Genomic DNA, 15,411 nt, shown 5'->3' with positions numbered 1-15,411 from the left:
CACCTCCTCCTCTCGTTGACTCTGTTTACCTCTGCCTCTGTCACCCCTCCTGCCGCTCTCTTTCCGTCCCTCTGTCTCTACTACCCACTGGCCTGACATTTCATTTCTCCTCTACTCTCCACACCATCTCCTCTCCTCCCCCTGCCTCCATTCCACATCCCCTACCTGCAACGTATTTCTCTTCTTAGACTGTTTGTTGCTATGGATGATGCATTTAAGAAAATGAAGGAAACAACAGATGGTCATAAAGCCTAGTCTTTGGTGCATGAGGCGGATGAAGCTGATGAGAATGATGAGGCTGATGAGAATGATGAGGCTGATGAGGCGGATGAGGCTGATGAGAATGATGAGGCTGATGAGGATGATGAGAATGATGAGAATGATGAGGCTGATGAGGCTGATGAGGCGGATGAGGCTGATGAGAATGATGAGGCTGATGAGGATGATGAGGCTGATGAGGATGATGAGAATGATGAGAATGATGAGGATGATGAGGCTGATGAGGATGATGAGGCGGATGAAGCTGATGAGAATGATGAGGCTGATGAGGATGATGAGAATGATGAGGATGATGAGGCTGATGAGGCGGATGAAGCTGATGAGAATGATGAGGCTGATGAGGATGATGAGAATGATGAGGATGATGAGGATGATGAGGCGGATGAAGCTGATGAGAATGATGAGGCTGATGAGGATGATGAGAATGATGAGGCTGATGAGGCGGATGAAGCTGATGAGAATGATGAGGATGATGAGGCTGATGAGAAAGATGAGGCTGATGAGAATGATGAGGATGATGAAGCTGATGAGAATGATGAGGCGGATGAAGCTGATGAGAATGATGAGGATGATGAGGATGATGAGGCTGATGAGAATGATGAGGCGGATGAAGCTGATGAGAATGATGAGGCGGATGAGAATGATGAGGATGATGAAGCTGATGAGAATGATGAGGCGGATGAAGCTGATGAGAATGATGAGGCGGATGAAGCTGATGAGAATGATGAGGCGGATGAGAATGATGAGGCGGATGAAGCTGATGAGAATGATGAGGTGGATGAAGCTGATGAGAATGATGAGGATGATGAGGCGGATGAAGCTGATGAGAATGATGAGGATGATGAGGCTGATGAGAATGATGAGGCGGATGAAGCTGATGAGAATGATGAGGATGATGAGGATGATGAGGCGGATGAAGCTGATGAGAATGATGAGGATGATGAGGCTGATGAGAAAGATGAGGCTGATGAGAATGATGAGGATGATGAAGCTGATGAGAATGATGAGGCGGATGAAGCTGATGATAATGATGAGGATGATGAGGCGGATGAAGCTGATGAGAATGATGAGGATGATGAGGATGATGAGGATGATGAGGCTGATGAGAATGATGAGGCGGATGAAGCTGATGAGAATGATGAGGCGGATGAGAATGATGAGGATGATGAAGCTGATGAGAATGATGAGGCGGATGAAGCTGATGAGAATGATGAGGCGGATGAAGCTGATGAGAATGATGAGGCGGATGAGAATGATGAGGCGGATGAAGCTGATGAGAATGATGAGGTGGATGAAGCTGATGAGAATGATGAGGATGATGAGGCGGATGAAGCTGATGAGAATGATGAGGATGATGAGGCTGATGAGAATGATGAGGCGGATGAAGCTGATGAGAATGATGAGGATGATGAGGATGATGAGGATGATGAGGCGGATGAAGCTGATGAGAATGATGAGGATGATGAGGCTGATGAGAATGATGAGGCGGATGAAGCTGATGAGAATGATGAGGCGGATGAAGCTGATGAGAATGATGAGGATGATGAGGATGATGAGGCGGATGAAGCTGATGAGAATGATGAGGATGATGAGGCTGATGAGAATGATGAGGCGGATGAAGCTGATGAGAATGATGAGGATGATGAGGCTGATGAGAATGATGAGGCGGATGAAGCTGATGAGAATGATGAGGCGGATGAGGATGATGAGGCTGATGATGCTGATGAAGCTGATGGAGTCTGACTCAAATGTCCATTTGAAGAACTGCATTTTTACCAATACCACGATTTCTTCGTTTTTGCAGCCCCAGAGGTTCCAACCGGTGGTGCATCTGTTCAGAGCGTTCAGTGCTGTTTTTGTCATCGCCCAATATGGAGCCTTTCACAAGGCCTTCTCTCCTTCTCTCCTTCTCTCCCTCTGTACTAAACCCTGTTCCCTCTCGCTTCCCCACTCAGTCGACGCTTCGGCCTCGGCTGCTAACGCTAGGAAACGCTTCACCTTGCAGGGGCTTTCCAACAGGAGGTCTCTTCAAGCAGGTAACGGCACAATGCAAGCGCTCACTCACGCCACCTTCATCGTGATCATCACCGTCGCTGTCGACACCACGGCCCTCATTGTCCGTTCTGTGTGTCCTTCATCTGTCATCATCGTGATAACCGTCATCATTCTGCACTGCCGCAGCTTCTACCTTTTCATCTGTCCTTTCTTCAGTCTCCACTCTCCAGTCACATAAGTGCTCTGGTCCTCCTCTTTCTCTTCCTCAAATGTTCTATAGATTTCTGTGCCGGCGGGTATCTCGTAGACGTCTCTCCGTGCGACCCGGCGCTCGCAGCCTCCACTCCTCTTTCTCTACGTTTATCTGCCGGCGTCGGTATCCTCTGCATCTGCTCGGAGCTCAAACGAGGAAGCTGTGATTCAGGAAAGAGAGGGACGGAAGAGACAGCATTTTGAAGACAGCTGAAGACGGCAGGAGATAGAGAGAGTGATAGAAAGAGAGAGAATCTGGTGACACCGCGGCGAGGCTACATTCTGCCGCACAGCACTGCGCTAAATGTCAACCTCTAATATTCAAGCCCCTTTTTGACATTTGGAGGCGTATTAACATTTTTGGAGGTCGTGATTCCAAGTTGGGCTTTCCACGTCGCAGCAGTTGGGCCACGCATGCCCCTAATGAGACTGATAATGAGGGATGGTGAAAGGAAGGAAGCAGAAAATATACAAATGAAAATTCCAAGTGGAAAAACTGTTCATTTAATTGAGCTAAAATGCAGCGAGAGTCAGGCCTGTATTGGAATCAGGCCTATATTAGAGACATTATTTCCCGTGTAAAGAATACATTTGATCCTATTTTAGTAAGAGGCCTCTCTGTTTTCTTATCTGATACTATTTGCAGTTAATGCAACTCAGCATTTACTCTATAAATCCCCTCTAGTGTACATTTCCACACCATCAATGTCATCAGCACAACAGAGTTGCGTCATTCTAACCGCTGTGTCCCGTCGTGGACACGCACGCCATCTAATCCCGCCTCCCCCCTCAATTGTGACTTGTCAAATCAAATCAAAGTGCCAAAAAGTAGAACGCTCGCATTTCAACGTCGCTCAACATCAAATGAGAGAACTGCAAAGCAAAAACAATCATCAAAGAAGGAGTACAAAAGAGTCGAGTCGCCTTACACGGTCGGTGGTTTCTCGCCATTTTTTTTAAACCTTTATTTGGCCATGCGAAACAGATTAAGAACAAATTCTTCATATCACGACGTTTACACCAAAATCCATCTGGTCAGACTTCAAGTAATGCGTTGATGTCCGAACCACATCGGTTCACACCAACCGACCTTCTTTAATAATGGTGTGATTGACAGATGGTTCATCAAATCCCTGCCCTTTTCCAAACTGATTCCAATGACCCATCAGACGGTTCTGTGTAACGACACACAGCATGCTGGTGAGAATGACGTGACGGTTTTTGTACAGCTGGAATAATAATTAGAAACGTAAAGGAGGAGGACTACATGGCCAAAGATATGTGGACATCTCTACATCTTTACACTTTTGGGAGGAAGATCTCCATCGGCCTGCTCACAGCCCTGAGCCAGATGTTAGCACCCAACATCAGTCATGCGCTCGCAAATCCCTGAAGCCATGTCCAACATGGTGGGAAGCTTAATACTAGAAGAGTGGAGGCTGTTATAGAAGAAGACTCATGTCCATTGTTTTGAAAGATATTCCAAAAATGATGGCATCCTAGCAATTTGTCATACGAGCGTGGTCTTTTATACCACTCTTTATCTTCTAGGAAAGCAGTTCCCTTTTGCTTCAAGAAGAATAAATTCATTCTACTAACATCAATTGGTCTGGTGGTTGCAATTGCAGTCAATAACCAGAACATTGCTCCTTACTTTAACTGAATTCCAGTATGAACTCATCTCCATTATAATGACTGCATATGTATTTCGTCCTCATCAAGTACTCTGAGCTACAGAGTCCTGAGCACTGTGGGCGCTGTGAGATGGAAATCAATGCTGAGTCGTTGGCAGGTGAAGAGTCACCATTAAAAGGAGTGCTCCCTGCAATAAGCCCAACGTGTGAGATCACTGAACAAAGGAGTGGAATTAAGGGCCACTCTGTGTGCTCCGTCCTGTGAATGGCAAGCAGCCTGTCGCCAGTTAGAGAGGTGGAGTTCCACCTGCAGGTGTTCATCAGGGTTATTAACGTCCATGCTGAAGAGGTCTCATTGTCACCAAGCTGTCATCTTGATTCTGTTTAATTATGATCTCCTAACTGTGGGAGTCCTGAGATTCAAGGGGTACAAATAAAGTCTGGTCTGGTGTTTATTATTTAGGAACAAGTGAAAAAAAGTTTGTCCAGAATCGTCATGTTTTCTCTTTGTGTGTTTTTTGTGTGTGCACCACTACCCCATATTCTAAATATGACTAAAATCATTCATGTTTTCTTCCGTGTGAGTTTGAATTTACATGACTTGGTAACAAGCAATATACAGTATGTAGCTGGTGTTTAGAGACACAAACTTAAAATGATACTGACAAGAAAACAACAAAATCACCTGTCAAAGTGCTTTAACCTCTCTCACTCTCTCTCTCTCTTTATTTCTATATATATATATTATATAAATATATTTAAAAAATAAAATTATCCTGGACAAACTGCTTTTTTCCCCACCTGTTTCACACAAATATGAACTGAGAACGATTATCCTAGCAAAACCTTTTTTTCACCTGTTCTTAAGTCAGAGACACATTTGCCTCTCAGGTCTCCCATAACTAACACCTCTTATATCAAAAGTAAAACACATGCAGTGTAATTCTTCATGAATGTGTCTTGAGGACATTGGCAGCTGGCTTTAAGGGTACGTGCACAGTTGAAGCATGTTGATCCCTGAAGTCATGATCAATGTGATATTTGTCCGTTCATCACAAAATATGAGTCACTTTGAGCCTCTTGACAGTTTCGATACGATACATATGCACCCCTGGATAGCGATGCGGAGCTCTTAAATCGAGGTCCCTGAGATCCACACGACCCCCTCAATAGAGAGTTATTGCATTTATTTTAATGCTCAACAGATGAAAAATCAAATAGGAACGATATCCGCTGAAAACTGTTCCCAGAGACAAAAACATAAAACACTCTCCCCCACTGTATTGTATTGCTTTGTTTATTTTTGGTGGATGTTACTCTTTAATGTTCAACTTGCACTTTAAGAAATAGATTGTGAAGAAGCAGTTATCACGTGACCAACGTTTCTTAATTAGTTGTCATGGAGATGTGACCTCAGCAAACTCCATCTTCCTCTGAGGAAGACCTTGAGAGGAGGTCGAAAGCGTTCTGCTTCTCTCTTTGTGTCTTTCATTTCCTGCTCCCTCTTTCCCTCTTTCCCTCTTTCCCTCTTTCCCTCTTTCCCTCTTTCAACTTGCTTGTTGTTTCATGGCGTTCACATGTCACTTCTGAAAAAGTACTTTGTATTGTTTGGTCACTGCTCATACCATAATTATTTCATGTGAAAAGATGCTCTCTTCTCCCATTTAAGCTCTATATAACCCCCCCACCCCCCCGTCTCCTCTCCGGCTGTAGAGCCTGCTGCTAAGGAGGCAGTGGTCACCCGCCGCTTCTCTCTCGCCTCCTCTCTCACCTCCTCTTCCTCCTCCTCCTCCTTCGCCACACAACGCACAAAAGGTATCTGACCGAGTGTTCCTGCCTCCAGGTTTTGCTATTTCTATATTTCCCATGCTTTTAGACTCTTAATTACTTCACATTCACGAAACGTATACACATCAGACCGGTAGAACACTATTTATTACACTGCATTTCTAGATTAACGTTAGTTAATTATTAAGAAGAATTATTAATGTTAGTTATTTCGGTCCCACAGTGTTGAATAAGAAGGTCGTTAATGTGAGACCTTTTGTCTTGATAATTTAATGCAAAGAAAAGATCATTTAATGCAAAGAAAAGATCATTTAATGCAAAGAAAAAGGTTGGCTGTTGCCTTAAAGTACAAGCGGAATTTCTGTAAAATATCTGCTACATCATACACATCATAAAGGACATGCACCGTGCTGTTTCTTGAGGAAACAACTGTCTGTTTCTAAAAGGGAGAAATTCATGTAAAAATGTTGTTTGGGGGAGTTCATGAAGATATCCTCTGGTGTACAACCTATTGTACAGTAAGGTTATACAGTATACATAAGGTGCATGCAGTGAGATGAATGTGAGTTATATATAATGTTGAGGTCGGAAAAATGTTTGACAACAACATTTATTTATTTTTACATTTATTTTACCTTTACAAGAGTGTCCTGTCCAAGACGCCAGTAGCACATTTTCAGACATACAACATAAAACAGTGACAGATAATAAATAATAATAATAATAATGCAAAAAAAAAAGAAGAGTAAAACCAAAACTAAGACATAAGTCATCATATCCCAGTTCACACAGGTGCACGTACCTCAGTCAAAAAAAACATCTACAACCAGATGAACTCCAACTCTTTCAATCTATTTTTTAAAAACACCTAAAGAGACCAATTAAAAGATTAAAAAACAGCATTTAGGTGGCTTTGCCCTTCAGTACATAACATGTCATCGCTTTTCAACAACCTTTGTTATTTTCATAAATTTTCAGTCATGAAAAACACACACACACACACTCAAATGAAATCTGTAGTGAGGAAACTTGAATCGTATGAGATGTATAGAGAAAGCCTTTGACGAGAATGAAAACAATATCTAAGAAGAAAAGAGCTGCAAATGAACAAACGTACCGTTTCTTTTTCAAAAGCGACGGCAAGGAAATAATCATTTTGATAAGCTGACATTTGGAATGCAGGGTGACATTCAAAGTGCCAGTAGAAGTGCAATTTACTACAGGAATATAGATGAGGAGTTCATTCTCAACCGGGCAGAGGCAGGGGTGGAATTCAAACCTCCATGAAGAGCATTATTATTGTTTCCCCTTGAACTGTTTTATTGTATTTCCCCCCCGTACCGCAGTCGGCATGTTTCAATAAGAACGGTTAAATGCTCAGTGGAGTTGGGAATGTAGCCGTAGCTTTTTGGCCTTTTATTATGATCCTCATCCAACGTGGGCACTAATATCAAGGAAAATATTACCCTTCACTGGTAAAATAAAACACACACACACACACACACACACACACACACAGTGGCACTGCTGTACCTACATGTATGCCACAATGTTCTTTTGTAACATCTTTGTGGTGGCCTTGGAGAAAATCGCTCATTCCTAATCTCAGCCTTGTTAAAAACAAAAATATATTTAAAGGTTATTTTCTCCTTTGAAGTGAGAAATTCCATTTTCTAAGTCTGATCTAGATTGTTGTCTCTCCTGTGTTTATGACATATGAACAGGTGATGCCAGGACAATCTTTATAAGTTCCTTAATTGGGTTTAATCTTTGAAAACTTTGTTGTTGTTGTTGCCAGGATAATTTTTCTTGTATTCCTCATTGTGGTCCATGTTCTACGTACTAAACGCATCCAACATAACTTGTCACCACACAATATTGTGTTCAGAGTGCATGGAGAAATTAAAAGTCACCTCACATGCCATGTGGCCAAAATCTGTATCACAAGAGCAATTCAAAATAAATTTGCCTTTACCTGTTTACATGCATGAAAAAAGTTGCTTTGTACAATGGTCCTGGAAATACCTTTTTTCCCCACATGCTCTTCAGTCATAAACACAGGATTAGAAAACACCTTAGTTCAGACGTACAAAGGGATCCTGAGAACTTAGTTTTATCTTCCATTATTTCAATTAAAAAAAAAAGCCAATTTTACGTTGTCAAGGAAATCCATTTTTACACCTTCACCCTAAAGTGTATGAATATCCAGCAACGGCTTTATTTACAGCGTATGAGAAATGACATGAGAGTCAGAGAGGAGGTGAGTCTCATGATAATCATTACACATCTTCCTCTGTGTACCAGATAGCGATCATGGCATGAGAACTGAGACTCTTTTCATAAGGATCTGAATAAAGTCATATTGAACACATTCACGTACACCGATGTCTGGATGAGGAAAAGCCCTCGCTTTAACAGAAGGGAGCTCCATGCTACAGATGTCATGTCTGAAGGGGGTTGTGGGTTCAACGCTGTGTGTCTGCCTTCTTTTTCAAATGTCAGTACCTAATAAAAGCTTCTGGTTGCATGCTCTGTCCCCCGGCCAGGTCCCCTGTCTGCTAGCATAAAGAGCAAGAGACACGAGATAAAGAGTGACCCCACTCCGTTTGGTTACGAAGGTACATGAACACGTCTGTGATGCGCAGGCTCCGAGCATGCTGGGCCTTTTAGCGCACTGTTTGGTTTGTTAGGCACAACCTGTTTGTGTGCTGTGTTTTTATGTGTGCGTGTGTGTGCGTGTGTGTGTGTGTGTGTGTGTGTGTGCATGTGTTGATGTGCTCGCTGTCCTCCGTTTCTCGCCTGCTGCGTTGACTCCGTGTTGTGATCCGTGATGTGACGTTTGGAAGTGCATGAGCATCGGATGAGGAGAGTGTCAGACGGAGTGTGTTGGTGCTGCTTTTTAGACCCACGGACGACTCGGTTTGATTTCCGCATGAGTAGTGTTGGATCGAGAGTTCATTTCATTTGATTCATACGTCGGGAGCTTCACGTTTGGATCTTTGTTGAAAGGGTGGTGTAAAGCGTTTGGCTTCCCTCCAGATACTTTGCGTGGTGCTATGGCTGCAGTCAGGAAACGTCAGAGCATGACTAGCAGCACCGCTGCTGCTGCTGGCGGCCCCCCCGCTGTCCCTAGATCCACCTCCCAACCAGGTAACGGCAGAGAAGGTCTCATCTCCTACACTCATTGGTGTGGTTTTAGTTCTGATACCTTTTTTGACTTTGTTTAGGTTGATAATATTTGTTGTCTTAGTGCTTCTTGTGATGTGTAACTTCTTCTTCTTCTTCTTCTTCTTCTACAACTAAAGAAAATAAATAGTTCTCCAAAGAAATCTGCTGTAAATCAAACCTCTAGTTCCATCCTTTTAGCTGCCATGACCTTCAAATGACTCCACACAGCTCGTTGCAGCACTGTCCAAGTGTTCTGTGGCCAAATCACGGACTACGTTATTCCACTATTATTCAGAATATGAGAATGTTCCCAATTGAATATGGGTGATGTCAACTCATGTTCAGTTTGGATATTCTGACTGCAGCATTTTCAGATGTGTGATTCCAGAATGTGCGTTTCAGTTTAGGACACACAGTCTCCTCCCTGTTCACGGCCAGCTCTCTACGTTTAAATCAACTGGCTATGAGTCTGAAAGTCTTTTTGGTCAACTGTGTGAACTGCTCGGAAGGAATTTGTCCTTTTTTCAGAATAAAGGCAACAAACAGAATACTTTGTGCATGTGAATGTAGTCAGTGCGCTTTTTGGTCCTCATATATAAATAACAAAATAGGCGATAGTGCCAAAATAGTGCCATCCAAGGTGAGCCATGTGACTGGTGGTTATCTACCTGGGTGGGGCTCCAGGCACACCAGCACTGTTGTCATCCAGCTTGGTGTGCTCACTGTTGCATTCACCCAACAACTCAATCAGAGACACACGCCTACAGCTCAACTGAGCTCGGCCACCTACTCCTACTCCTAAACAATACAACGCAACATTGTTTTAAACCCCGATCAGAAATGTTGTTTTTCATATCTGCTTCTGTTGAAGTGACAGCAAAGCACATATGAAGTAGTTCTGCAAGTCATGCGCACAAGCCTTCATTTATTATTCCCTTTTGAAAGCAACGTTTTCCAAGGAAGCTTAGAACTTGTCATTTTGGCCTGAAACCTTCCTTCAGAGTCGGGGAAATATCATTAAGTATTCCATAAAGTTCAGGATCAGTCAGTAGTCATTCTGTGTGAGACGCCTGGCTACAGTTTGAATTATTGCAAACAGATCCATCAAGCTGTGGAACCGTGTCTCCCACAGAAATACTTTAGCTTACAACTAAATTGTACTCTCAATTAGGTTTTGAGGGAAATGTGTTTTCTCCCGGATCAGTCTCGAAACCACAAGGTTACAAGACAAAAATGACTCGCTTATGGTTAGGCAACACAACTATTTGGTTAGGTTGAGTGACACTGCATGGCTTGGCTTGGAATGACTTTTAAGTTATTGAAGTTACAGATGGAAATGTAAATACATTCTTATTCTCTTGGTTCCACACAGGACATGAACAGCGTGAACATATGTTCTATGAAACCTATTTGTGATGCGTCCAAAGGAAAAACATAATCCCGGAGAAAATACATTTCCCTTGAAACGTAATTTAGAATGAAGTTTTGTTGTCTGGAAATATAATTTCTAGCAGAGCAGTGCTGAGCTTTCATCATGACAAATGACTGAACTGCACAGCAACACAGTGTTTCTGTCAATGAAGCATCATCGCCTGCCAAGTGGAATTGTTTATGAGTACATTTCGGTGGTTAATAATGTGTATGGATTCCCCTCAGGCTGGGCCCAGAGAAGGCTCCCTTCCATGGATACAGACGACTTTGAGACGATCCCCTCCAGTGCAGAGGAGTCCTCCAACTCTTCAGAAGAGGAAGGCAACAATAAAAACGTAGGTGAAGCTCCTTCAATTTCTCCCCTTTTTCTACAAAATCACCCTCTGATCCCCGCTGGTTAATTATTTCCTGTGGACATGGTTAGCAGCGGGCACTGAAGACTTGACATTTAAGAAACGAACGAGGAGAGACGAGATCTGCTCAGTACGACAGCCTTTTAAGATCCATTATCGTCTGTGTGATGTATCACAGACAGCCACACAAACAACACACACACACACACACAGATACACACACACACTGAGCATGTTAGTGGCGCACACACTCTTCAAGGAATTTACAAATGTGAACTAAAGGCAAACGTAAACTAAAGGCCAGCGTAAACTAAAGGCCAATGTAAACTAAAGGCAAACGTAAACTAAAAGCAAACGTGAACTAAAGGAAAACGTAAACTAAAGGCCAACGTAAATTAAAGGCCAACGTAAACTAAAAGCAAACGCCTCCCGTGGAGAACACAAGATAGTGTGTTATTTTTACCAGCTCAAGCTCTAGCATTCCTGCCCTGCTCTTAGTAAAGCTGTTTGACTCGGTTGTTTCTCTCTGCAGGGTGACAGCAGTCGATTCCGGGTGCAGCTGACCTATGAGTCTCATGAAGGCCGAGACCTCTCTCTGGAGGCGGGCGACCTGGTCCAGTTTGTGGAGGAAGCGGAGAGCGGACACTGGTGAGTTTTAGTGGGCTCCATGGTAGAGCTGTTGTTTGTCAGTCAGCCCGCTCACTGTTTCCCTGGTTCCCTGACTCAGCACTATACTTGAATTCTGGCTGAGTGGGTCCCCATCTGCCAACACGCCTTGTTCCCTAAATAAAGGTGCAAGAACACAACTTGTTCCCAGAACAATTAGAGCCAGCATCGCACAAATAAGACCAAAATAAACTGACATTGTATTATACTTTATTTAGGGCACTCGTGTTTGTCTGTCTGCCCTCAATAAACTGTAATTGCAGTGCAAGTTTTCTGTTTCCACTCTCATTTGCAGAATGTTTTTGTTTTTTTGTTCTCCGAAGGGGTTTATATTTTTGGCTCACGATTCTTCGCAGACGACTTCTATTGTTGAATCACATTCTCCATGGCAGCAAAAGGACCGCAGTTTGTCTTTCTATTCTGTTTTCGCCTTACTTTCAGATTTGTTCTTTACTCTCTGCGTACTCAGCATTTTGTTGTGGAAAACTTGGCTTGTTAATATCGGTATTCTTGAGTCTTACGATTGTTAGGAGAGTGAGGCCAATTGTGAGAGTATTCAGGTAATATTACACCCAGCTGTAGCATCCACAAATTCACAAATATAACGATATGATCAAGCTGCAGAGCTGGATAATAATAATAATGATAATAATACTTTGAATTTATATAGCGCTTTTCTAGACACTCAAAGACGTGGATACACAACTGTTACAGCAATAACAATAATCCTTGTGAATGGATGGAGACGGCTGATCAGGGAGGTTAAAATGAGGCGTCATATCATTTCACTAAGACCTGAATAAGGTGTCGACTGGCTGGAGGGAGCTGAAAGTTTCCTTCTTGCTGTTGACTATGTTGTATGCCTTTTCCAGTAAATATACATTGTCAATACAATACAAAGCGTGTGTTTTCTGTACCTGTGCCTGGAGCTGATCGGCACATGGTTTGTTTACATGGCTTAACACCTGCTGTGAGGACACCGTGTCTCCCTCTCTGATTGCCACCATTACGGTTGTTGTTCAACTATTCCTCGTTCAGCTTGAGTAAATGTTACATTTCTGTCTATGAGGATTATACTGATGGAGCTACAGCTGTTTCTACATCCTCACAAATTGAATCTATTAAAATAATTTAAAATAAACGCTCAAAGGTCAATTATGTAAAGATCCAAACCTGCACCGCTGACTGAGACAGCCATGAGGTAGCCATCAGTGGACAGTTACAGCCTGTGTTTCAGCCAGTTGCCATGTTTTGAAACTCGAGACAGCTTACAGACAAATGTATTGATTACAACTTTAAATCTGAGTGTAAAATAGTATATCACAAGGTGTTCTGGCACAAGATCACCGGGATCAACCTTAGGAAATGTGTTTCCAACCAGTTGTCGCGGGAGGTGAGCTGTAGTTTCAAAAGACACTCCAGGCAACACGTTTTAAAAGTCGGCATCTAGTGAAGGAGTATCTGACTCATTGCAGTCACAAACCGCCCTTTCAACCACCTGCAGCTGTGTTATGGTCATTTCCTGCTACGGGACAGCTCAATGGGCCTTATAGCGCTGTGTGCTACCTGCCGGTCTGATATTTAGAATGCACAAAGCATCCAGCCATCAGCTCGTTGAAACATTGCATCATTGTGTCCTTTTATTCATGCATCATTTGGCACTAAAAGGATGCCGTGCCGACACATTTCTACCGAGCTTTAATTTCAATTTACAAACGCCAGAGCAAATTGTGACATTGGAGCTTTAAGTCACCCTCAGCATTCTTTTTTCCTCATCCTCTGATTGTCTGTCCCTACCCTGTGGAGAAATGACACAACGGTGATTAGTTGTGTTTGGATCCAGAATGGTTTGCTTAATTCAAGGTGAAATATCTCTGTGTTGCACCATGACAAAAAGGCAAACTAAAAACACATCTTTTCCGACTATAACGTGAATAAAAACAGATTAGAACTTCAGTGGCACTTAAATGACACTTACTTAAAGCATTTTGTAGTTTAGTTTTCTTGAAGAAACGTTACTTTCTTGATTGTTGTTCTGAGTTTGTACTCAGGTTGAATGCACTTATTGTATGTCGCTTTGGATAAAAGCGCCAGCTAAATGAAATGTAATGTCATCATACTCAATTTGTGAATTGTAAGATGTGCATACTAATTCACTTCAAGCTCAGAAGTGGAGGTGACTGATCACGTCTCCCTCATGTTTGTGCAGATCAAATGTTGAGGAAAGCATGATGATCTTCCTCTGTTCCTCTAAAGCTGTTGTGCTGTCTTCACTTTACTCCTGTAATGGTGGCTTACCTGTAATGATGTTTTTTTAATGGTTTCCACCCATGTGTAAGGTCTGTTTCATTGTCGTCTCATGCTGTTCGAGCCATTCTCCACTTAGTCTGTGAGGCTCAACTCAAATGTATTGAGTGAAGTGACCCCAATCTGAACCCCAACCCCAAAGCAAACTCAGTCCATCTCAGTGTTTCTATTCAGGGCTGGAATGAGACTTGTGCCTATTTACTCTCGTTGTATACTCAGCTCTGGGCAACCTGAGCTGTCTGGCTGGGAGGCAAAGCGGCCGTGGAAAAGAAAACTATATCAGTCTCAGTATTTAGGATGTTTCCACCGCTTGGCCTCCAGTCAGACGGCCCTTTCTGAAGCTGACAAAAACCTCCCAGAACACAGTAGCTGCTGCTATATATTTATATAACCACTGTTATACTTTAACAGCACAGCCTTCAACACATATAATACATTTTGGCGAAAACATCTCTCTCTCTCTCTCTGTCTGCCTCTCTCTCTCTCTCCCTCTCTTCATTGAATGATTTAAAGTTCCCTTTCTTGACCTCCAGTGTTCCCTTTCTTGACCTCCATATATTGGCAAATGAAACAAAGTGTTTCAGTTCTTTTTTGTTCTTAAGTGGCTGATTGTGATGCCGTGCCAAAGGTCTGGTTATTTTGTTAACATTATTATTTGTTTCTAACAGCAGTTTGCCAGATAACTTTGCTACCCACGGAAAACGCCTCCATTATGTGCCGCCAACATTACTTTTCAGTCTAAAACTTTATGTACCCAGGAAGCAAACTGAATACATAGTGTCTGGCATTCTCTGTGCCGGCCATCAGATGGGTGACTTCTTCTGTAGTAAAAAGATGTCTGGTTGTATAGAAGTCTATGAGAAAATGAATACTTCTCTCTTGATATATTCCCTCAGTAAACACAAGTTTATGGTCTCACTCTCTAGTTTCAAGTCTTCTTCAATACAGCGTGATGTTCATTTAGTAAATGATGGTCCATTTAGAGTAAAAAAGACCCTAAAGCAGGGTTTGCTTTAGGGCGGGGCTAGACGGTCACTACAAAGGCGTTGTCGTATTTTGTGTTATAACTTTCAAGGTTAATTGTAACATTTTGGTCACCAACGATTCTTCTTCTTCTTCTTCTTCTTCTTCTTCTTGTTCTTCTTCAGTGTTTAGTTGTACTGAGCTCCACCCCCTCGGGTCACCTGTAGTTGTAAAAAAAAAAACAAGGTGGCAACTGACAAAATGCCAAACTTCCAAACTGTGATCCAAAAACAAATGGTTGAAATGTGTTAAATACAGTCAGTGTGTACTTGTACCTGATCTTGTACCTTTTATTTTTCTGGGTACCTTCTATATTCCGGCTGAGTATCAAGCCACACGATTTATTTGTGAGTCCAGAGAGTGTGCATGAAAAAGTCTTCTCAGATTCTGAAGTTTGTCTACTTATTCTTTGATCAGAGATTACATCAAATGTTAGCCAATGTTTTATTTATAAAGTGCTTGTGTGCCGGCTTGCATTTAGCGTTCGAGGCCAGTGCCACGTGCTTTATCCATGC

General features: G+C 42.5%; 1 protein-coding gene across 1 annotated transcript in view; it reads left to right on the top strand.

The window, feature by feature from the left end:
- The window catches only part of mcf2l2 (MCF.2 cell line derived transforming sequence-like 2), a 108,141-nt gene that overhangs the window by 84,998 nt on the left and 7,732 nt on the right, over positions 1 to 15,411 (top strand). The window contains exons 28-33 of the mRNA XM_034530085.1: positions 2,235 to 2,315; positions 5,874 to 5,975; positions 8,495 to 8,566; positions 8,988 to 9,098; positions 10,773 to 10,882; positions 11,433 to 11,548. Of these exons, the coding sequence (XP_034385976.1) occupies positions 2,235 to 2,315; positions 5,874 to 5,975; positions 8,495 to 8,566; positions 8,988 to 9,098; positions 10,773 to 10,882; positions 11,433 to 11,548 (592 nt within the window). The remainder of the gene's footprint in view (positions 1 to 2,234; positions 2,316 to 5,873; positions 5,976 to 8,494; positions 8,567 to 8,987; positions 9,099 to 10,772; positions 10,883 to 11,432; positions 11,549 to 15,411) is intronic.

This window comes from Cyclopterus lumpus, chromosome 4, assembly GCF_009769545.1.
Source record: "Cyclopterus lumpus isolate fCycLum1 chromosome 4, fCycLum1.pri, whole genome shotgun sequence".
Taxonomy (NCBI): Eukaryota; Metazoa; Chordata; class Actinopteri; order Perciformes; family Cyclopteridae; genus Cyclopterus; species Cyclopterus lumpus.
The sequence above is the reverse complement of the archived record's forward strand: the minus strand, read 5'-3'. Positions and strand labels throughout refer to the sequence as shown.